This window comes from Carassius carassius, chromosome 23, assembly GCF_963082965.1.
Source record: "Carassius carassius chromosome 23, fCarCar2.1, whole genome shotgun sequence".
NCBI lineage: Eukaryota > Metazoa > Chordata > Actinopteri > Cypriniformes > Cyprinidae > Carassius > Carassius carassius.
Window position 1 is genome coordinate 16,280,156 of NC_081777.1, and position 22,406 is coordinate 16,302,561.

At 40.2% G+C, this 22,406-nt stretch overlaps 1 protein-coding gene across 13 annotated transcripts in view; it reads right to left on the reverse strand.

Moving 5' to 3' along the window:
- The window catches only part of LOC132101371 (ryanodine receptor 1-like), a 110,599-nt gene that overhangs the window by 65,352 nt on the left and 22,841 nt on the right, over positions 1-22,406 (reverse strand). For 8 of the 13 annotated variants that reach the window (XM_059506281.1, XM_059506276.1, XM_059506273.1 and 5 more), the window contains exons 2-11: positions 10,707-10,826; positions 9,651-9,752; positions 7,517-7,537; positions 2,425-2,499; positions 2,256-2,334; positions 1,304-1,416; positions 1,111-1,210; positions 482-578; positions 272-346; positions 25-181 (exon numbers count right to left, since the gene is read on the reverse strand). In XM_059506281.1, the coding sequence (XP_059362264.1) occupies positions 25-181; positions 272-346; positions 482-578; positions 1,111-1,210; positions 1,304-1,416; positions 2,256-2,334; positions 2,425-2,499; positions 7,517-7,537; positions 9,651-9,752; positions 10,707-10,826 (939 nt within the window). The remainder of the gene's footprint in view (positions 1-24; positions 182-271; positions 347-481; positions 579-1,110; positions 1,211-1,303; positions 1,417-2,255; positions 2,335-2,424; positions 2,500-7,516; positions 7,538-9,650; positions 9,753-10,706; positions 10,827-22,406) is intronic. The other 5 variants (XM_059506284.1, XM_059506283.1, XM_059506280.1 and 2 more) reach the window with 1 other exon arrangement.

Genomic DNA, 22,406 nt, shown 5'->3' on the forward strand with positions numbered 1-22,406 from the left:
TTATTTATAAAAGTTCAAACTTACCTTTGATGCACGGAAACAGAAGGCAGACAATTTAGTGTTGGCTTTCTCTGGATCCAGAACCCTCAGACCTTTCTCCTCATCCAGACACAGGTACCGACCCGTTGTGATGTGGCGTACGCGGAAAGCCTGGCCCCACTTCATGTGGCTACCGCTCCAACTGCAGGGAAATAACAGATGTGTATTACAAAACGTATATACAAAAAATGTAACAATTATGTCACAGTTAAGAGATGAGCGATTTTCTCACCCAATTCTCAGAGGCTCAAGTCTCCACAACGAACGGGCCTGACTACACACTGCCCCTCCTTCATACTGTGCAATTCTAGAGAGAGAATGACATTACTATCATTTATTTTAAGAATCCAGTGTGTAATACACAGTTTGAGACAGACAGTACAGTAATACAAACAGCTTGCTTAAATAATTATATATATATATATATATATTCTTCTCTTACTTGCGCTGCTCCTCTCCCTGATCAGGTGTTGAGATGGCCAGACACTCATCCATGTGACCATGAAACAATCTTAAGACATGACCTCCAGTTAAGTACCCTGAAAAGAGCAAATATAAAGACCAGGGGCCTCATTTATAAAATGTTGTGCAGACACCATCCTAAATTTGATCCTACAATAATTTCTCAAATATGCGTATGTGTGGTTCATAGAATGAACGTACGTGCAGAAAACGCACGTAAGCCTCTCTTTCAGATGCAAGATCTATGAATCGCAGTTGATCTTGAACTTGCGCGCTGCTGACTGTCTTGTAAATGACTCCTAATTAATGTCATTTACATGTAAAAGGTCGCAGTCATCATCCAAATTCTTTCATTTAGAACAGCGAGCAGCAAGAACAGATTATATTTCCAAAAAACCTGTAGTACTCCGGAAAGAAAAAGTGCGTACATCTGCTCAGAACCTGACGTGATGCTAAGCACTTTTCCACGTCAAAGCCAGTTTTTACTAATATTTATTTAAATACTTAACCATGTTTAAATATTTAAGCATACTCACGCTTTATAAATGATCTTTCAGGACATTTTGTTATTATTTTATTGGGAATTCTCTGTATTTGCTAGACACTCACCCTCTGCCAGCTCACAGCCTGAGCAGACTGGATTCATGTTCCATAAGGTCTGCATGAAGGAGGCATCTACCATCAGGTCGCCGCTGGCGTACGACAGATGCTGCAAAAGTTATCAGAGATACCAGCTGTCAGCTGCACAGAGAATCATGTTTGATATTATTATTAGGTCACTTATGGATCTAAAAAGTCTTACTAGGTATCTCTCTGATGACACGCTAACCAGGATCAGGTCGTCTCCTACCCTGACCTTCTCACCCTCTGACCTCTGCTTGGATGCAGGATGGATGGTCCACCAACACGCTTCCCCTGAACATACAGAGATGCAAGGAATTTGTCCAGTAAAAAAAAAAAAATTCAATTCAATTCAAAATATCTTATTACACATACTGCTATAACCTAAACATATGCATACAAATATAGGTTTAATAAGACAATGTGACTGTTGTGATGACTTTTTGTTTGTGTAATGTGTGGGTATTGCTTGTGTGAATATTTCTGTGTTGGGTGTTCTTATCTGCCTTTTTTTTTTCTTTTCTTTTTTTTTTAAAATTATTCTCAAGTGTGAACAGCCAGTGTGTTTAATGGTGATATAAATGTGCCCTTTGCAGACTGTGGAGTAGACGTGGGAGACAGACATTTGTTAGCTTTGCCATCTGGTTCACACTGTTCAGAAAATACTCTTTTTCCTGGGTTTCTATAGTGGGATTGGACATTGCATTGTTGTTGCTTTTCGAATCCATGAAGTCTGGGGTTTAATCGCGAACTGTCAATAAATGTGACACTACTGGCTGCTACCGTCAACCCGGATTTATTTGCATTTTTGATCTTACAGTTCTATAACTGTATAACTTATAATATTATTAATGCAAATTATGCATATTTAAAATGCAATTGTCATTTATGATTGTACATATAATAACAAGATAAAGAAATATAATTCTGATATTAATAATTAATAATATTATAATTATTGTTTAATCAATTAGTACTACTTAATAAATAAATAAATTATTATTATTATTATGTTGTTGTTGTTTTTTAAGCTCAAGAAAAAGAAATACAAACAGGAAAACAGATAATAAACCACTAGTGCTACTTAAAAATATATTATTATAATTATTATTATTATTAATATTATTATTTACCTGTAGAATCCTCTTGCAGGCCCACATCAAAGGCCAGCTTGTCTGTGAGTGAACGTGATGTGGTCAAGCAGCTTAGATACTGTAATTCAGGGTAAAAAACATATCTCCTTACAATGAGCGCCGTCATATTAAACATCAGTAAATAATGAACCCGTCAATCATCTCTCACCATGCCAGAGTGGTAGTGTCTCAGAAGGATGGCATGGCCATAGAGCACAGTTCGGTGTCCCCCTCCCTGAAACGACTGGAGATTGAGGAAAAACAGAGAAAATAACTTCTTTGTACTCAAATTGTGCTGTAACGACTCAGCAAAGTGGACTACATTGGATGGTAAACAGCAGCATTTTACATAGGAAAGGGCTCCACCGTTTTCACATGGCGACAACACTGAGACATAAGAAGAGGTAAACTGAAAACAAAAACTGTTATGAATGAACAGAGGAAAAAGTACCAGAGGTTTTCTTTACATAATGTAAGTTTACATTCACAGGAAGTGGGTTACAGTACTATGGAAAGAGCATACATAAGTACAGAAACAACCAATGAACAGTAAGTCAAAGAGTCAAAGGTCACATTCAGTCGTCATGAGGAAAACAAACACATCCTGTGGACAGCTTACCTTTTCTCAACATCCAGAAAGGATTAAAAGCAAAAGAACATGATTATTGTTGCTATTAGTGAGTTTTGTCTATAGTTTCATTCTATTTATGGGTATGATTATATAAATAAGAGAGAGCAAGAGAGAGAGCACACCATAGCAGTCCATAAAGAGACAGTTCTCCCCCCAAAAAAACAATTCTAACATTGTTTATCAATCTTATGTAGCTAAAAATCTGTTTTTGGGTCAAGGAGTTGTTTTTCTTCTTTTTTACATATATAATGAACAGAAGAAAGTTATAGGCTTGGAACAACATGATGGTGAGTAAATCCATCTTTTTGTGAATTCACCACAACAGCTGTGTCCATCTAGAATGAGTCAACATGTTACTTATATGCCTTTGTAGATTAGCACTGGCTCAGGCATCTTCTCAGCTGCCCATGTGTCAGCTTTTAAATGAAAGTAAAAACAAAAACGTTAAAAATAAATGTAATTTAACTAAAACTAAACTGCCATGGTAATAACCTACAGGAAGATTCCTGAATGCCATGCAAATATTAATTCCTATTTTTCTGGACTATAAATTGCATAGGTATATGAAATATACCCAGTATTCTAATTGTAAAAATATCATCCCCTCTCAATTTGAGCTCTGAATATAACTCTTCGGGGGCATTGTATGCGACATGCACTTTTACAATTTGTCTGAACTGAAGTGTGTGTTGGCAGTGTGTGTACACAACAAGTGGCATAGCAAGTCAGCCCAGGGCCCATATGCAAAACATTTGTACCACAAAAACACACAGACTTTTTAATTTTTGATTTGAATTATTTTGTTTTAAAGTAGTAATTTATGGCATTCTATAAATATATTTTTCATGTCAGTGAGGCAAATATTTGCTGAGTTTCGGTTCAGTTTTTGTGATGCCCTCCTGCTCAAGAATGAGACTGCAGAAATCCACCCTGTTTGTTTTATTTATTTTACAAAAGCACAACATTTGTTGATATTATGAGAGCACACAAATAAAAGTAGACACTTTGTAGTTTCGAATTATGTATACTCTTACCTTTATGAGGAAAACTTACAGGGTATTTTAAGTTTCCACCCTTATAAAGAAAAAAAATGCAAGTGATCACACTGATGCCCCCGTGTCCTTCAAAACACGCTTCAGCTTCTACTCTTCTACTCTTTATCACACATTTATCTTTTATTCATTTATATTGTGACATGCATGATTTATTTAATGTCTCAAATCGTTTTTATTTGAGAAGACTAAGCTGATCAAATATATGTTTAACTCACTGTCTGGTGCTGGTCACTTGGTATTTAAAAAAAAAAACTTGAATTTAACAAACATAAAATGTTCCAATCACCTTTCTAAATGAACTTAACAAAGAAACAAAACAAAATATTACCACTTTGCCATTAAACACCAAGACTGAACTATTTTAAAGGCTGCAACAGTAGCTGTGTAATTGGAAAGAGAGAGAGAGAGAGAGAGAGAGAGAGAGAGAGAGAGAGAGAGAGGACATAGGATAGGTATATTGGATGTAATAATGAACATATCAGTCGTCATTTACTCCCGACATCTGAGCCGTTGAAGACGCAGTGGATTATGTTTGTTTCTGAAGGGAATGTGCCCCCAATCGGCCAAAATGTCTTTATGTTTGCGCGAATCATTCATTATCCAGCCTCACCTTCACAAGAAGTAAGTATAAGGTTCTTTTATGAATCATTGCAAATCCCCTTGGCTAATAATGTGCTAGTTCCGCGGCTAAAGTAAACAGTATCATGAGAATGTCTCGCCACCCCACAGAAAAAGGGGGTGGGGTCAGCAGAGCTCATTAGCATTTAAAGAAAGATGGACTAAAACAGCTTGCTGAAAACATCTGATTTCAACAAGGTAAAAGGGTGTTGTTTACATTACCATTGAGAAGTTTTAACTAAAGTACGCTACAGACTCTTCATTAAGTCTCTAAAAATCATATCAAATTGTGGAAAATGGGCATCTAATGACCTCTTTAAATAAAAATAAATAAATAAATAAAATTAAATATATATTTAAAATAATTAAATATAAATATATGATTATTTGAAATTATTTTACCACAGTGTCTTGTTTTTAACGAATTACCCAACTGTCTCTTTAGTGTGCAGAAAGAGCCGCATCTGGAAACTTGAAAGCACTTGGTGCTGTCACACACCTGGACTCATTTTGTGTGTTTTTGTCCCTGTTAATTAAGTCATGCCATCCACCTGTGTTTGCCCAATTATCCTTTGTATAAAGGTCTTGTCCTTTCAGTTCTGTTTTGTCGGGTCTACTCGTCTACTTGTTACTTGTCAACTTGTCCACTTGTTACTTGCCACTTGCCACTTGCCACTTGCCACCTGTTATTTGTTACTTACCTTGCCTATGTATAATTTAATAAATCCTTGTTTCGTTTATCCCTCGGCTCCGTGTTCCTTCCAGCAGCGTAAGCCGTGACAGAAGACCCGACCTAAAAAGTTTAAGAACTGCGTGTTTTCCCTCCGTTTTGTTTTCCGTTTTTTCACAGTCTTTTTGTTTCCGTAGTGTGTCATGGATCCCCTCTATCGCCCCGAATACCTCCTCCTCCTGCTGGAGCAGGAGGGACTGTCTCTCGAGGACCATACCAGACGGTTTCTCTGGATAGCTAATGCCACCAGCTACCCGGACCACGCGCTCTGCACCTTTTATCACGCCAGCCTGAACTCCAGGTGCAGAGCGTTGTCGCCCGAAGATGGTCCTCGGGAGGATTTCGCCGCTTTCATAGAGTGGAATCTGGTGAGAAATGGGTCACCTCTCACGGTCGGCCCAATGGAGGATCTCGCCAGGTCCACTCTGGACCCAGAGCCCAGCCTACAATCTCCCCACGGTACGAGGCATAAGCCCGAGCCCACCGATGACGGAGAGCCAGAGAGCAACCCGTCAGACCAGGTGCGATAGCCGGCGACACTGCCCACCACGAGGGAGCAAAATGTGGAGCGCCAAATGGGTCAAAATGAGGGGTTTTTCAACGCACCTATGCCAGATCTTCCGTTAAGCCCAGGAAGGGCTCCTGATCTTCCGTTAAGCCCAGGAAGGGCTCCTGATCTTCCGTTAAGCCCAGGAAGGGCTCCTGATCCTCCTGTAAGCCCAGGACGGGCTCCTGATCCTCTGTTAAGCCCAGGAAGGGCTCCTGATTCCCCGTTAAGCCCAGGACGGGCTCCTGTTCCCCCGTTAAGCCCAGGACGGGCTCCTGTTCCCCCGTTAAGCCCAGGACGGGCTCCTGTTCCTCTGTTAAGCCCAGGACGGGCTCCTGTTCCCCCGTTAAGCCCAAGACGGGCTCCTGATCCTCCTGTAAGCCCAGGACGGGCTCCTGGTCCTCCTGTAAGCCCAGGACGGGCTCCTGATCCTCTGTTAAGCCCAGGAAGGGCTCCTGATCTTCTCAGTGCATTGCGGCCGCTCAGTACGTGGGGACGAGAGGTATAAGTTCCACTAGTCGGTCTTCCTGTTAACCTGCTGCATTCCAGCCGCTCACAAGAACCACGAGAGAAACACTGACCCATTCATAGAGGACCCTCTTCAGTGACTGTCCTGAGATCTTTCCTTTGACCTTTTGCAATCTGCCTGTGTTTCTGTTAAGAGTGACTTATTATCTCTGCATAACCTGCAGCTACTTGTGTTCCCGTTTGAAGAGACTTGTGTCATCGCTCTCTCAATAAACTCTTTCATTTGCATTTGGATCCTATCTTTTCCTTACTACAGTTTCATACTGCATGACTTTACAATAGGAAGAATCACTGACAACTCTTGTCTGGTACGCAAACTACATTTCACAACCAAACCCGCGCGAGATGTTACAAGAAAACAACGCGATATCACGCGTGCAAGACTGGAGTTCTCTAGTGAGACTGGGATTATTATTAAAAATAGTAGCCCGCAAGAAGCTTGCAGTAAGAATTGCCTGTGTGCTGATTTGCAGCGAAAACAAGAAAAAGAAAAGAAGATTATGGAGGAGGAAATGGTTGGGGAGACACGAGGAACAAGGATTATGTACGTGTTCTTATATCATGCTTGCTGATATTGTGGTCTATAACTCCTCCCTGCTTCTCTGTATCTTGCTCTCTCATTGGCTGTCGGTCATCGCCAATTTAGTTTTCAGTCAGAACACTTTTCACACAGCATGATTTTGAATCGCCGACAGGTCCAGATATTTAGCATGCCAAATATCTCACGGGCATCGACGACTTGTCGGCGATTCTCTCAGATCGCATCTTTGCTCATTCACACTGCTTGACTGTCATGCGCGTGAACGAGCACCGATTTGCCTGTGATTTCGAGCATTTGTCTGCGATTTCTCAAAACCTGGGCTAAAATCGTGCAGTCTGAACACTGGAATGCTCTCTCTCTCTTTCTTACAAGTGTACACACTTTTACACATAGACGTGGTGTCATTTGAAAAGCCATTTGGAGAGCAAATGGGATTCCAAATCCAACCAAACCAGACAAAGTGAAGAACAGGTGACAGTGGTCAAAGGTCAGACAGAAGTAAAGGTTTAGAGGTGAAGAAGAGCTACAGCATTATTACATTCACACAGGACACTGAATAGGAGACTTCTGTACAGAGGAAAGAAGGGTGATGAGGTTACGATGAGACATACCCATTTATCCAAATCGACTGCCTAAAGTTGGCAGGAAAGGGAGACGAAGGTTCAGGAGAGAGACAGGAAGTACAGGAAATTAAGTTACACTAACAAATCTACCCTACATCACCAGAATATACCTCTAATAAACTGGATTTTAGATGACCCCATGCACCCAAATATAAAAATAACAGAGAAGGATTCAAATTAAGAGCAGCAAAATACTGTTGGTGTATATACAACAAATATGTGACCAAAACGCTATAAATCCAGATTGATTAATTTGAGTAAAAATGTGTTTTCTTATCAAGAACGAGGCAAGATGTAAACCACTATTTTCTGTTTCAAACTTTCACATAGCATCTTTAGGATATAATACCATAAAAAATTCAAATCCAGACTTTGATTTTCAAAGATTTTTTTATAGAAACTTTATAACTTATTAAAAAAAATCTTATCAATAGGTTGTGTTTCTTTCCCACTGCAGAAACCACCAGAGGTTCAACAATGCCGACAAAATTATACATTTTTTAGGGCTGCACGATAAATCATATGCGATTGTCATGCTCATCTTGTCAGTAATGCCGGTTTTGTGATTAGTAGTAAATCTCGATCACGTGCTTTCAGATGGAACAGCGTTTAATATACAGAGCCGTAGTGCACTGACAAGCTACGCAATATCGGATTCATAATTGAATGCAATTCATCTGTGATTATGAACATGATATTGCGTAGCTTGTCAGTTACTGTTTACAATGCGTGGAATGGTGCGCTGTGATTGGTTGACCGTATGTATCGCATGGCCATAAATACTGAGGGTCAAAATGATAGATTTTTCAGCATTTTTCTAAATCATTAGGATATTAAGTTGTTCAATTAAGATATTTTGTAAATTTACAACCATAACTATATCTAAACTTAATTTTTGATTAGTTATATGCATTGCTGAGAACTTCATAATTTGTTTTTCTTTTTCTTTTTTTGCACCCTCAGATTTTCAAAAGTTGTACTAGTTATATCTCACCACATATTGTCCTATTCTAACAAATACATTAATGAAAAGCTTATTTATTCAGCTTTCAGATGATGTATAAATCTTAAGTTTCAAACAATTTACCCTTATGACTAGTTTTTGGTTCTGACAATAGGATAAAAAAATATCTGTCTATCAGTGGTGTGTTGTGGTGTTCTAAAATGAGGAGGCAAAGTCAATGTATATATATTATATACAAATATATTATATTATATATTATATACAAATTATTTTATATATTATATACAAATGTATATATATATATATATATATATATATATATATATATATATATATATATCAAATTAATATATATATAATATATATATCAAATTAACTTTTAACTATGTTTTAATTTTACGGATCATCAGTCATCAAAGCTTGGTGAATATTGGTCACAGACAAAGAGATTTACTTTAATTTCACCTAGCTGATTACTCACTAAAAACTTCCACAGATCATGTTTTCATGCCATTTCAAGTCTTATTTTGACATAACAAAGTGGTTATCTAAGTGTGTGAGGTTCTTACTTTTTAAAAATAGTCTTCGCATTAAAAGCCATTATATTGTTCGTTCAGACTGATTCACGAACATGGAAAGCACACAAACACAAGAGGCAGAATTTAACTCATGAACCAATCACAGCCGATCATAACCAGTCATATCCAATCATATCCAATCATATCGCGATGAAGGCATTGCCTCCTCTCTTGTGACTTTCCACCATTCATTCTCAGTTACCCCCCACCAAACTCACTGCACACTTTAGTTGGTCTGTTAAAACTCAATGGACTCAGGGGAAGCGAGTGAGACTCCCAAACAAACTCCCATTGTAACTTATCTGCTAGTGTCGCTGATGGACAATGTTTCTTTAGAAAAATAATTTATACTACTACTATAATCACTACTTTCTCACATTTTCTTTTTAAAACCACATTTTTACTGTAAGTTTTCATTATTAGCTCTAAAGGATACATCTTACTGTATGTACTTGTAAATTGTAAAAGGATGTAATATTCTTTGTTCATCATTCTTTTTCTTTTTGACCCTCTGCTTTTCGAATTGCTCCCTGCTCTCCACTTCTCCATCCTTCTCTCTCTCCTTCATGGAGACTCTCACCTCATTCATCTCCACGGTGTTAGCCAGCATCTCCTGCAGGGCTCGTACTGACAGCGACTGCTCCAGTACAAAGGCACAGATTGCCAGATCAGGTGGCACATTCTGCAGAAGAAGATGAAGAAACACACAAATGTTTTGACTCATGCATAATTAATGAATTAAAAAACAAATAAGGTTGTTACTGGCATCGTAACCTTACATACTCATCCTCAGGAAATAATATTTCGTGATGAAAAATGTTAACTGCTGCATTTTAGAAATAAAATGAATTTTTTATGTATTTACTGCTTTCAGCAGTGCTTGTAAATATAAGCAGCACAGCAAATTTTATTTGTCTACAAGCATGTGCGTTTTATTTCTGTACAAAGTAACAAAACAAAACATTACAATGATTAAACTTTTATTAAAAATATATAGAATTTACTTATCTACTTACAAAAGTATATAGAAATATATACAAAAGTAAGCATTATTCTGTTTTTTTAAAATTGCCTGACAAAAATACCTGTTGTTATCTAGTAAAATAATCTGGTTTACTGGATATTTTAATGAGGAATATTCAAATATAGCATACTGTATATAACATACTGTATATAAAATGCCATATTTAAGTAAAAATAATTTTAGATAATTTTAAATATACAATAAAATGTTAATCATTTTAGTAAGAATATATACACATTTAAATATACTATGCAAAAGTTACCATTATTTAACATTTTTCATGGAGTATCATTTGTCTGACAACTGGTGTGATACAGCAAAAAACATATGTTTGGTAACATTGATAACTGTAATGAGGAATATAAAAATAATAATAAACTATCCTGCATATAAAATATAATATTTAGGTATTATTTGCCTTACAAAATAACTGTTATATAGCTATATAGCTATTTTATATATTAATATATAGCAAATTATTGATAATAAAATAACTGAGATATAGCTTAAAAACAATTTCACTGAAATAGTTTATTACTCTAGATATTTGTAATGAGGAGTGGCTTTCCTGCCCGGAATATCAAAGCCCTGTACCTTTTTTGATGACTATACCTGGGCATTTGATGTTGTCTCTAGAAAGCACAGACGGTTCCCAAAGCCTTCACAGGAAAGGCATAGTTTGATCTGCTCCTTCAGAACAGTCGCAGAGCACTGGAGTACAACTTGGTCTTCCTGTGAGCCAGAGCAGGTCGTGAAAAGGAAGAAAAAACAGAAGGAATACAAAGTGAGAGTATGAACAGAGCCAGATGGCAGAGGTGACAATGACTCGTGAAAATGGGGTCTAATAAACACCTATTCATAGTGAGACGTGCAAACATGTTGAATGATAAAACACTGATTAGTGAGACACAAACGCACACAATGGCTGGAACGTTCATAGCACAGCATGTAAATACAGAAATAAACACTCCCGCTTCCAAACACTCTTCACCTGTCATGTATAACATTCTCAGCTGTTCCCTCCACTGACTGACATGATGGAGCCATATCCTGCGCTCCCTTCTCCTCTCTTTCTTCAGCCTCCTTTTCTCTATCATTTGTTCTCCATCTCTCTCTCTTCTTCATATTTCACTGTGTCCTAGTGTTTTTTCCTTCTTCTGTAATAGCACTTTTGTCAAAACTCAAACCTCACGATTTATCTTCTATCCTCCTATACAGTGGGTTTCGGAGAATTTGTGTTTTTTGCTGGTACATTCTGTCCCACAATCCCCTGCACAGAGGAAATGGGGCCAGTCTATCCTTTGTAAGGGCACAGAGGCCTTTAAAACTCCAGGTGTTTATAGTCGCTAAAACACATCTAGGAAGAAGGAAGATGGCTGGATATAGCTGATATTAAAGCCTTTGTGACTTACGCTATGTGGTCAGTAATACAGTACTTACTACTTATGGCCCATATGATGTTTCATATCCAAAGAGTTTAAGTTATTTAATTTACAGAGATCACGTTGACAAAGATTTTAATAGTTGGCAGATATAGCCAGGTATAATCAAGTTATACTTTAAGTATAATCTCAAGTTTGTTGCTGAAAGAAGGAACACTGTGTGTGTGTGTGTGTGTGTGTGTGTGTGTGTGTGAGAGAGAGAGAGAGAGAGAGAGAGAGAGAGAGAGAGAGAGAGAGAGAGAGAGATTAGTACCCAATACTTACAGGTATATGAATTTTTTCAATAGCAAGACACTGGGTGACTCACACTCCTTGGACAAAATTCTAAATGCAGAGACAAAAGCAACCATCCAAAATGTATAATAAATGCTAATATTAAAAGTACAGGGTGGCAGATACCCAGTATACATTGTATGTATTATTATTTATGAAATGAATATTAAAGGAACACATTCCACACAATATTTTTGTTTTTCAAAATTCACAACAAATATATAATATATATATATATATATATATATATATATATATATATATATATATATATATATATATATATATATATATAAAGCGCTTATATATTGATGTGTAATGCCACGCCAGCAGAGGGAGCCCTCACCGGAGTATTGACTGTTCACCACTACCTCTGCTTCTACAGTCATTTCCTGTTTGGGGCTATTTAACATGTGCTAGCATGTCACTTCACTGCGAAGTATTGCCAGTTACCTGCCTTACCGAGCGTTTTCCTTGTGAGTATTCTGACTGCCTGTTTGATCACGATTACCTCGTTCACGTCTCTTGGATTGCCCCTTTGGATTTATTGCTTGATTGGACTGATGTTTGTGTTTGACCTGTTCGCCTGCCTACTCATCTCTGTCTACTGGATAACCCCTGTGTATGTTGAAAGATCGGACTGCCCTTACGGTATTGACACTCTGCCTGGTTATACGACTGATTGTAAGATCTTCCTTTAATAAACTCCTGGAAATGGATTCACATTCTGCCTCAGCCTCCTCGTTACAGAATAGTTCACTTCAAACTGAATCCAGCAGAAGTTACTAACATGCAAGCGTCGTTCGCTTATCAAAGTGAAGTCTTAAAGGGGTACCAAGATCAGTTGAGTAAACTTCAAGCAGTTAACGAGCACTTGACGAGCTACATCCAGTCACTTCCATCAACCACGCCTAGAGCTGTGAGTTTTGCACTACCAGATAAATTTAATAGGTCTGCTGATAGATGTCGAGGCTTTGTTCGTCAAGTAAAGATTAATTTCGACAATCAGGAGGACAAGTTTAATTCTGACGAAACGAAATGTGCTGTCATGATGTCCTTGTTGTCTGGGAAGGCGATTGACTGGGCTGCAGCTGTTTGGGATACTGACATGAGATTCAGACGATCCTTTGACTATTTCCTGCAACAACTTCAAGAAGTGTTTGAATATCCCGCAGGGGGCAAGGATATATCAACTCAACTTCTACAAATGTCGCAAGGAAACAGAACAGCCGCCGAGTACGCCATCTTGTTTCGCACCCTCGCTGCTCAGAGTGGCTGGAATGACATTTCCCTAAGAGCCATATTCCAGAGAAGCCTCAACACGGATCTCCAGGCAGAGCTCGTATGTAAAGGAGAAAATTCATTGTTTACTGACTTCGTCACGCTTGCAATCAGGATGGATAATTTGATGAGACAGAATCCGCGAGGAAGGTATATGAAGGAAATACCGCCTTTTACCACGACTGTACATAAAACTATAACGCCCAAAGAACCCATGCAAGTCAACTTCACCAAACTTTCTGAAAGTGAACGAGCATGGCCATCTCCGTCTCTGTTTCTACTGCGGTGAACCAGGCCATCGTTGCCAGAGATGTCCACACAAGGCCCAGAAACCCATTCTGGTAAAAATGGAACACTTGTCTATACCTAATAATCAATCCTTCAAACTTCCCCTTACCTTGAAAACTGAAGAGCTGTCCATCTCATTAACAGCAATGATCGATTCCGGAGCTGCGTTAAATCTCATTCATGAAGATATCGTCACGAAGTATAACTTACCCGTCCAACCATGTAACCCACCCATCAAGATCAAAGCCATCAACGACACAGCAATCGGAACTGGAATAATTCAACAAACTAAGACACTTACATTGCAAGTGGGGTTATTTCACCAGGAGTCCATATCTTTCTATGTCGTTAATTCACCTAAGCATGAAGTCATCCTAGGATTCCCATGGCTGTCCATTCACGACCCTGTCCTGTCCTGGCATCAGGGTGAGTTGACCAAGTGGTCAGCCTTTTGTGAAAGTCATTGTTTCTCGTCAGTTCCCCAACCTTGCTGTATCACCAGTGTTGAAAGTCCCTCGAGTACCAAGACTGTAAATATTCCCCACTGTTATGATGACCTAGCAGAGGTCTTTAGCAAAACTAAGGCAACACAACTACCACCTCATCGTCCTTGGGACTGTAGTATTGATTTACTCCCCAATGCCATGCCTCCCAAGAGTCGTGTTTATCCCTTGTCTCGTACAGAATCCCAAGCCATTGAGGATTATATTTAGGAGGCCCTGAGTTCAGGACTCATCCAACCTTCCACTACTCCAGCTGCAGCAGGGTTCTTCTTTGTGGAGAAAAAGGACGGAGGACTCAGGCCCTGTATTGATTATCGGGGATTAAACAATGTCACGATAAAATTCCGCTACCCTTTACCATTGGTCCCTTCAGCTCTGGAACAGCTCCGTGAAGCAAGGAGTTACACCAAATTAGACTTACGAAGTGCATACAACCTCATTCGCATCAAGGAGGGCGACAAGTGGAAGACTGCCTTCCTCACCACTAGAGGGCACTATGGGTATCAAGTCATGCCGTATGGACTTGCCAACGCACCCGCTGTCTTCCAGTCCTTCATAAACAAGATCTTCCGGGACCTGCTTAACCACTACATAATTGCTTACATTGATGACATTCTCATCTACGCCCAGTCTGAGGCAGAACACGTTGACCATGTCAAGACCGTCCTCACTCGGCTCCTGAAGAATCACCTGTACGTCAAGGCAGAGAAATGTGAGTTTCATGTCAAGCAGACATCATTCCTGGGTTATCACATTAGTCATCAAGGCGTTAAGTTGGACGAGGCAAAGGTCAAGGCAGTAACGGAATGGCCCCAACCTTCCAGTATCAAGGAACTTCAGAGATTCCTGGGATTTGCTAACTTTTACCGAAGGTTCATTAGAAACTACAGCATGGTTGCAGCACCACTGACATCACTTCTCAAGGGGAAACCTTCCAAGCTCAGGTGGAGTGAGGAGGCTACTCAAGCATTCAATGTCTTAAAAGTTAAATTTACCACGGCTCCTATCCTCAAGCATCCTGGCCCCAACTTACCATTCATTGTGGAAGTAGATGCCTCGGACTCAGGCATTGGGGCAGTACTCTCTCAGCGCCATGGTCAACCAGGTAAACTGTACCCTTGTGCATTCTTTTCCAGGAAGTTAATGGCAGCTGAACAAAACTATGATGTAGGGAATAAGGAACTCCTGTCTATGAAATCCGCAATAGAGCAATGGAGGCACTGGCTCGAGGGAGCAGTCCACCCGTTCCAAGTGATTACTGATCATAAAAACCTGGAGTACATTAAAAGTGCAAAACGACTCAACCCTCGCCAAGATCAATGGTCCCTCTTCTTCACACGCTTCCAATTCTCAGTGACTTATCGCCCAGGAAGCAAAAAACAGTAAGTAAGATGCTCTATCCAGGCAGTATGATCTCCTCATAGACAACAAAACCCCAGAATACATTCTTCCTCCATCACTAATCATTGCCCCAATTACTTGGGATATCATGGAGGAGATTCAACGCGAACAGATCCAAGATCCAGCTCCTACCAACTGCCCTCCTAACCTCCATTACGTTCCACAAAGTCTGCGCCCCAGAGTCATTCAGTGGGTCCACTGCTCAGTCAGCTCTGGCCACCCAGGTATCTCTCGCACTCTACACCTGGTACGTAACTCATTCTGGTGGCCTTCAATGTCCAAGGACGTCACTAATCACGTCAAAGCTTGTCAGATTTGTGCTCAATCTAAGACCCCCAAGGAATTAACCTCTGGACTCCTGCAACCTCTGCCCATTCCACAACGTCCCTGGTCTCACCTATCAATAGACTTTGTTACTGATTTACCACTGTCCCATGATTTTACGACAATCCTTGTTATCATTGACAGATTCTCCAAGTCCTGCCGGTTAGTCCCCTTGAAAGGACTCCCCACCACCATGGAGACGGCACAGGCTATGTTACACCACGTATTCAGGAACTATGGAATACCGGAGGATATTGTCAGTGACAGAGGTAGCCAGTTTACATCCCAAGTATGGAGAGCATTCTGCAAACAACTGGATATTAATGTTAGTCTCACTTCTGGTTATCATCCCCAAGCCAATGGTCAGGTGGAAAGACTAAATCAGGAATTAGGCAGATACTTACGGTCATATTGCAGCAGAGAACAGCATCGATGGTCAGAATTACTCCCATGGGCAGAGTATGCACAGAACTCGCTAACTCACTCATCAACAGGTCTGACCCCTTTCCAGTGTGTCCTCGGATACCAACCCCCTATGTTCCAGTGGTCTGGCGAACCATCATCAGTCCCCGCTGTGGATGACTGGATTTGTCGGAGCGAGAGGGTATGGGACAGGGCTCACGTCCGCCTACAACAAGCTGTCAAAGTACAGGAACTCCAGGCTAACAAGCGACGTCGACCACATCCATCCTACCAACCAGGACAACGGGTCTGGCTCTCAACACGGGATCTCAAGTTGCGGCTACGAAGCAGGAAGCTCAGCCCCAGGTACGTTGGCCCTTTCAAAATTCTATGAAGAATCAATGAAGTCACGTTCCAATTAGAGCTTCCTGCTAACTACAGTATCTCTCCCTCCTTCCATGTCTCACTGCTGAAACCGGTCCACACGGATGCTGACCCTAATCATGAGGCTCAAGAGGCACCACCTCCACTGGACATTGATGGAGCATCGGCTTACAAGGTCAAGGAATTACTGGACTCGAGAAGGAGAGGGGGTCAGCTCCAATATTTTGTGGACTGGGAGGGCTATGGACCTAGGAGAGGTCATGGGTAGCCGCCAGCGACATTCTGGATCCGTCTCTCACGGAGGACTTCCATCGAGCCAGACCCGATCGACCAGCGCCACGACCACGGGGACGTCCGCGCCAAGTGCCAGGAGGCACTCCTATAGAGGGGGATTCTGTAATGCCACGCCAGCAGAGTGAGCCCTCACCGGAGTATTGACTGTTCACCACTCCCTCTGCTTCTACAGTCATTTCCTGTTTGGGACTATTTAAAATGTGCTAGCATGTCACTTCACTGCGAAGTATTGCCAGTTACCTGCCTTACCGAGCGTTTTCCTTGTGAGTATTATGACTGCCTGTTTGATCACTATTCTGCCTGTTACCTCGTTCACGTCTCTTGGATTGCCCCTTTGGATTTATTGCTTGATTGGACTGATGTTTGTGTTTGACCTGTTCGCCTGCCTACTCGTCTCTGTCTACTGCATAACCCCTGTGTATGTTGAAAGATCGGACTGCCCTTACGGTATTGAAACTCTGCCTGGTTATACGACTGATTGTAAGATCTTCCTTTAATAAACTCCTGCAAATGGATTCACATTCTGCCCCAGCCTCCTCGTTACATGATGCTGTGAATTGCTAGAAAAATGCAAATAAATAGATTATATATAATTTATTTTACATTTTTTTGCATTTCACAACATCAGTATATGAGCACTTTACTTTTGCTGTAATAATATTCTTAAAGATGCACAAAAAGTAACAAGTAAAAAAAAATATAGTTGATTTTGATTAAATAAATTAAAAACAAAACACTACAAACAACCATTTACAATCCTAAAATTATATTAAATTATATTATATTAATTATATAAGATTATATAAAAAAATATTACCTTTAACAGTGTTAATGAGTGTACAGTGTTCAGAGTAACTTTATTTGAGTTTTAGATTACAGAAAATTTTTACTAAAATGCAAATATAAAAAAAATAATAATTACCTCCCCATTACCTAGTTTCTCCCTCATGTCAATTATGTTAATTTGTTTCAGCTGTTTCCCGATTAGTACCATTACTTAAGCCCTGTGTCTTTCCATATCTAGCGTACGGTATTGTTCGTCAAACCCACATTCTAGGGGAAGTCGTGGCCTAATGGTTAGAGAGTTGGATTCGCAATCGAAGGGTTGTGAGTTTGAGTCTTGAGCCGGCAGGAATTGTAGGTGGTGGGAGTGCATGTACAGTGCTCTCTCCACCTTCAATACCACAACTTAGGTGCCCTTGAGCAAGGCATCGAACCCCCAACTGCTCCCCGGGTGCCGCAGCATAAATGGCTGCCCACTGCTCTGGGTGTGTGTTCACAGTGTGTGTGTGTGTTCACTGCTCTGTGTGTGTGCACTCTGGATGGGTTAAATGCAGAGCACCCATTCTGTGTATGGGTCACCATACTTGGCTGAATGTCATGTCACTTTTTTACGTATGTGTTCCTGCCTGTTCTGTGTGCTCCTGTATCTGGATAAATAAAGAGTGTCACATGTTAATCTCCTTTTGTCTCAATGCTCCTTTGTCTCCTCATCTCCTCCACAGTAGACAATGCATTGTGACAGAATACCGGACCGAAACAATTATGTAAGCGGCGCCCCTTCTCCCCGTTTCTTTTTTCCTGTTTGTTGAAAGTATTTTGCTTTCCTGTTTCTCCCCACAGAGATGGAGTTTGCCATAAAGTTCTCCGCACTTGCCCACAGAGATCTCCCATTCATAGAGTTCTCCTGGCATTTCTGTGGTCTCGCCACTACTATGGCATTAGATGACACCACTGTCAATTCACTGTTCTGGCCTGCCTGTTGTTCCCAAGTCAAGGCCGCTGGCCACTGCACTCTCAAACCTGCCGAGCATTCCTCAGTCAAGCCCGCTTGCCGCTGCACTCTCAAGCCCACCAGCCACTCCGAAGTCAAGTCTACCAGCAGCTCCATTGTCAAGCCCACACGGCCGCTCCGTTGTCAAACCCGCCAGCCGCTCCGAAGTCAAGCCCGCCGGCCGTTCCTCAGTCAAGCCCACTGGTTGAACCCCTCTCAAGCCCTCAGCTGACAGCAGCACAATCCTTAACCCTAAGTCTAGGGAGGAATCACAGGAGGAAGCGACTGTTGGCTCCAGCCCCTGAGTCCGCTCCAGTGTCGTCTCCATCCCCTGAGTCTGCTCCAGTTCCTGCCCCTGAGTCCACTCCAGTGTCGACACCAGCCCCTGAGTCTGCTCCAGCATTGGCTCCAGCCCCCGAGTCTGCTCCAGTACCAGTTCCAGCCCCTTAGTCCGCTGCAGTGTCGGCTCCAGCCCCTGAGTCTGCTCCAGTACCAGTTCCAGCCCCTGAGTCTGCTGCAGTGTCGGCTCCAGCCCCTGAGTCTGCTCCAGTGTCAGCTCCAGCCCCTGAGTCCTCTTCAGTGTCGGCTCCAATTCCTGTGTCCAGCCAAAGGAGGTTCTCTAGTCCATGAGTCAAGCCCAGGGAGGGCCACAGTTCCTGTGTCAGGCCTTTAGAGGGCCTCAGAAGCCAATGTTCTTCCAAATAATTTTTTTGGAATCTTTCCTATAAGTCGGGCCGAGTGCCGAGGTCAGGCCTTCTGAACTGTCTGCTCTGCCATGTAATCCTTTGATCCCTTCTCCATCATGGCATCCTGAACTGCCTGATCCGCCATGGGCCCTGAACTGCCTGATCCGCCATGGATCCCAAAATGGGTACTGCTCCTGTGTAGGTCTGTCCTGAGGGGCCTCCAGAGTGCCCACCCCCCCTCCCTTTTGGATGTTATGTGGTTTGTGGACGCGCGTAATGTCAGTCCTGTGTTCCCATGTCTTGTGTTGTTTTCCCCATTACCTAGTTTCTCCCTCGTGTCAATTACATTCATTTGTTTCAGTTGGTTCCCGTAAATTTCCTTGATTAGTCCCATAACTTAAGCCCTGTGTCTTTCCATGTCTAGTGTCCGGAATTGTTTGTCAACCCCTCTTTCTACGTGTGTGTTCCTGCCTGTTCTGTTTGCTCTTATATCTGGATAAATAAGGAGTGTTGAATGTTAATCCCCTTCATCTCCGCGCTCCTTCATCTCCTCCACAGTAGACACATCGAGACAGTTGTTCACTAAGGATAAATATAAAACAACTCTAATATGGTCCCTATAAAAAATGTTAAACAAATATGAGAACTTAATCCTTATGTGAAAGACTAAAAACATACACAAATCTGTTATGAATGAAGCAGACCCATTAATAACGTCTGTAGTGAGCACTTAAGCATTCTGAGCTATTGCTGTCTGATATGGGGGTCTCATGGTAAGCTGCTATGCTGAACCTCATGATCTGCAGGCTTAGCTCATCTTTGTATAAATAGGCCCCAGGCATCACTGGGATTTGGCAGATGCAGAACACTTTACACCATGAGACACAAACAATCAGTGCTAATGTGTTGCTTAAATGCTTCAGAGCTCATGCACATTACAGTGAACAAAGAGTGTAGGAGGACAAACTAGGAAGGTTTGGATGAACAACGACCTGAAATCCTGGGCCTTAATATGTCAAACTTATTTCTGCCTCTTAAGACAAGTATAAGATTACAGCCAAACCATATTTAGGTCTAGATTCACAGCAAGACGGACGTAAATACACATAGGGGTTATTTTGAACATGTTATAAAATAAGTGGGCAGAGATTTACTGTGCTTTCAACAATTACAATCAACAATGTCAACTTTGCGCATTAATGTGGCCAGTTCTCACCAAATATTTCTATGGATCCACAACAGGGGTGTACACATATAAATGTCTTGTTAAGGCCTGTTCACACGGATAACTATAAAGATAACTACATTAGTGTCCACAGCAAAAAGTTTCCAATTCTTACACCAGTTAAAATGCTTCAGTCTAGGCAAATCATGCACATATTAGAGATCTCTCATCTGCCAACTTTGCATATGCAAAAACAGGCTTATTTTCAACTATTTTTTATTATTAGTAAAAAATAAAATAGGAAATAAAGAAATACATTTATACACTGACTCAGTTATTCAGTTTCTAATAACACATGCAGTAATGGTCAAACCTTTGGAATAATTAAAATTCATTTTTGTTCACCAACACTCTGATTTAAAAAAAAAAAAACTGATGATTTTTTTTTCTTTTCTTTTTTTTACCAGCCAACATTTTCAGTGACACATGATTTTTCAGAAATAATATTAATATGCTGATCTGGTACTCAATAAACATTTATTATTAATGCTGAATACTGTTTTTGCTGCTTAATATTTCTGTGGTAAATTAAATTCAAATAAATGCTGAGCACAGATATTAACTGGTAATAATTAAGAATGGTTTCAGAAGTATCATGTGACACTGAAGATTGGAGTAATGGCTGCTGAAAATAGAAAACATATCTTAAATTGTAATAATATTTCACAATATTACTGTTTTTATTGCATTTATTATAAAATAACAAAAACATTAAAATAATATTATTTAAAACTTTTGACCAGTACTGTATATTACAATAAATACATAACTAAAATAATAACTTCCATCATACTGTATATCAATTTAATGGATATTAAATTGAATGACTGTGAGCTGACACAGCTGCTTTTTGAGTTGAATAAATGGGCTCGGCATACAGACATGTTTGTGCCACCTGCGGATGTGGCCTTTAAGAATGTGTGATTTACTACGTCATGCCGCAACTTGCTCTGCAGAATGATGCTGAATCACATCACATCACACGTTTTCAGAATTTAAATAAATGTGTTGTGCTTCAAAGAATATCAACCAGATGGCGCACGGAACAACATACTGTATCTACAGGCAAGACCAAAATCGCTTATAAACACTTTGGAATTTTTTGTCTTCGACCTATTGTTAAATATGCTTTATTGTAGATTATCACAGTACGTTACATTTTAAAAATAGAATTGACATAATTATCAGTGTACGGAAAAATCTATGTGACCAGATTATTATTTTATATATATATATATAATTATTATTATTGATCAATCTTTAACTGCCATTTGTAACAAATTTCAGTAGGTATATATGCAACCTGTTCAGTATTTAAATAAAATACAGTCAACCAAACATAATACATAGTCTGAATAGTCTGTAAATAATTTGTGCCATTAAGCATGACCACCGCCTCAACGTGCTGTGTCCTAAAGGTAAAGGGGGAGGTGTTGCTACAATTTATAACAATATGTTCAGTATTTCTCAGAGGACGGGCTTCAAGTATAAGTAATGGTGCTTCATATAACATTATACAGAGAAAGAAGTGTTAATGATAAATCCCCTATTCTGTTTGTACTGGCTACTGTATGCGGGCCACTAAATGCATAAAAATGACTTTATTAAAGAATTTGATTTAAAGAAATAGATTTAATACTGTCACATGCAGCAAAGCAATTATATCTCAGATCATTATCTAGTCTTGTGCGAACTCCATTTAGCTTAAACTGTAAATTATACTCCTTGTTACAAGTATGGTATGGTAGAACTATCACTTCTACCACAAAATCCTGATCTATCTCAATTCCTCAGCACACCAAATAGCTCAGAACACTTTGATCATGTAACAAAAACTATGGGTTCTCTCTTTTTTAGCATCTTAGATACAGTTGCTTCTTTACGCTTAAGGAAGATTAAGGAAAACAGTCTGACACAATCGTATAATGAGCACACTCACACGCTAAAGAAAGAAGCCCAGAAAATGGAGTGCAGCTGGAGGAAAATAAAACTAGAGGTATTTCGTACTGCATGGTGGGAAAGTATCCTATCCTAC